A 684-nucleotide genomic window follows, 5' to 3' on the forward strand; every position below is an offset into this window, starting at 1 on the left:
AGCCCCGCTGTTGGGGAGAGCTCGGTGACAGCTGGTGTCCATGGCAGCGGTAGCAGAGCGAGATGGAGAGCCGTTTGTTTCCCAGGCTGGTTCAGAGGTCGCCAGTGCAGAAGCAAACGCCTGCCCAAGCTCTAGGGCACTGCGGGGAGACCTGGGGACGTGGCCTCGTTGCCGCTCTGTGCTGTGACAAGGACACTGACCTGCAGCGTGCCACAGCGGGAGCGCAGCACCCAGGCACCCTGGTACGCTGGCCCCAAGCCCTGCTCCTGAGGGAGGCGAAGGCTGAGCTGCTGGCAGGCTGTGGCATTGCAGGCCATGCTTACAGTGCCCTCGGGGTTGGTGTAGGTGCACTGCCCCGGGGCGTCTCTGTCCCAGCCTTCCTCTGGTGGGACACCGTGTGCTCCTGGGCACTCCAGCTGCCTGCGGGGGACCTCCAGCAGGGACTGGCCCTGGAAAGCAGCTGGACTGGTGCAGAAGGCTTGGCCATGGATGAGGGGCTCAGCAAAGCTCTGGAGCCAGCGGAGGAGGTAGGAGAGGTGGCAGTCACAGACCCAGGGGTTGTCAGACAGCCCCACACGCACCAGTTCATTGTTGGCATCGAAGAGCCCCGGGGGCAGGCGGGGCAGGGGGGTGTGGTCCAGCACCAGGGCGGCGAGGAGGGGCAGGCCCGACAGCAGCCCCCCC

General features: G+C 66.7%; 1 protein-coding gene across 1 annotated transcript in view; it reads right to left on the reverse strand.

Moving 5' to 3' along the window:
- Positions 1–684, reverse strand: part of LOC103624845 — a gene marked incomplete at its 5' end in the record, with an annotated part of 9,612 nt that overhangs the window by 7,887 nt on the left and 1,041 nt on the right. Inside the window, 1 exon segment of the mRNA XM_017726394.1 lies at positions 135–684. This exon segment is cut by the window's right edge and continues 327 nt beyond it. Coding sequence (XP_017581883.1) covers positions 135–684 — 550 coding nt within the window.

Source organism: Corvus brachyrhynchos, unplaced genomic scaffold (genome assembly GCF_000691975.1).
Source record: "Corvus brachyrhynchos isolate BGI_N302 unplaced genomic scaffold, ASM69197v1 scaffold221, whole genome shotgun sequence".
Taxonomy (NCBI): domain Eukaryota; kingdom Metazoa; phylum Chordata; class Aves; order Passeriformes; family Corvidae; genus Corvus; species Corvus brachyrhynchos.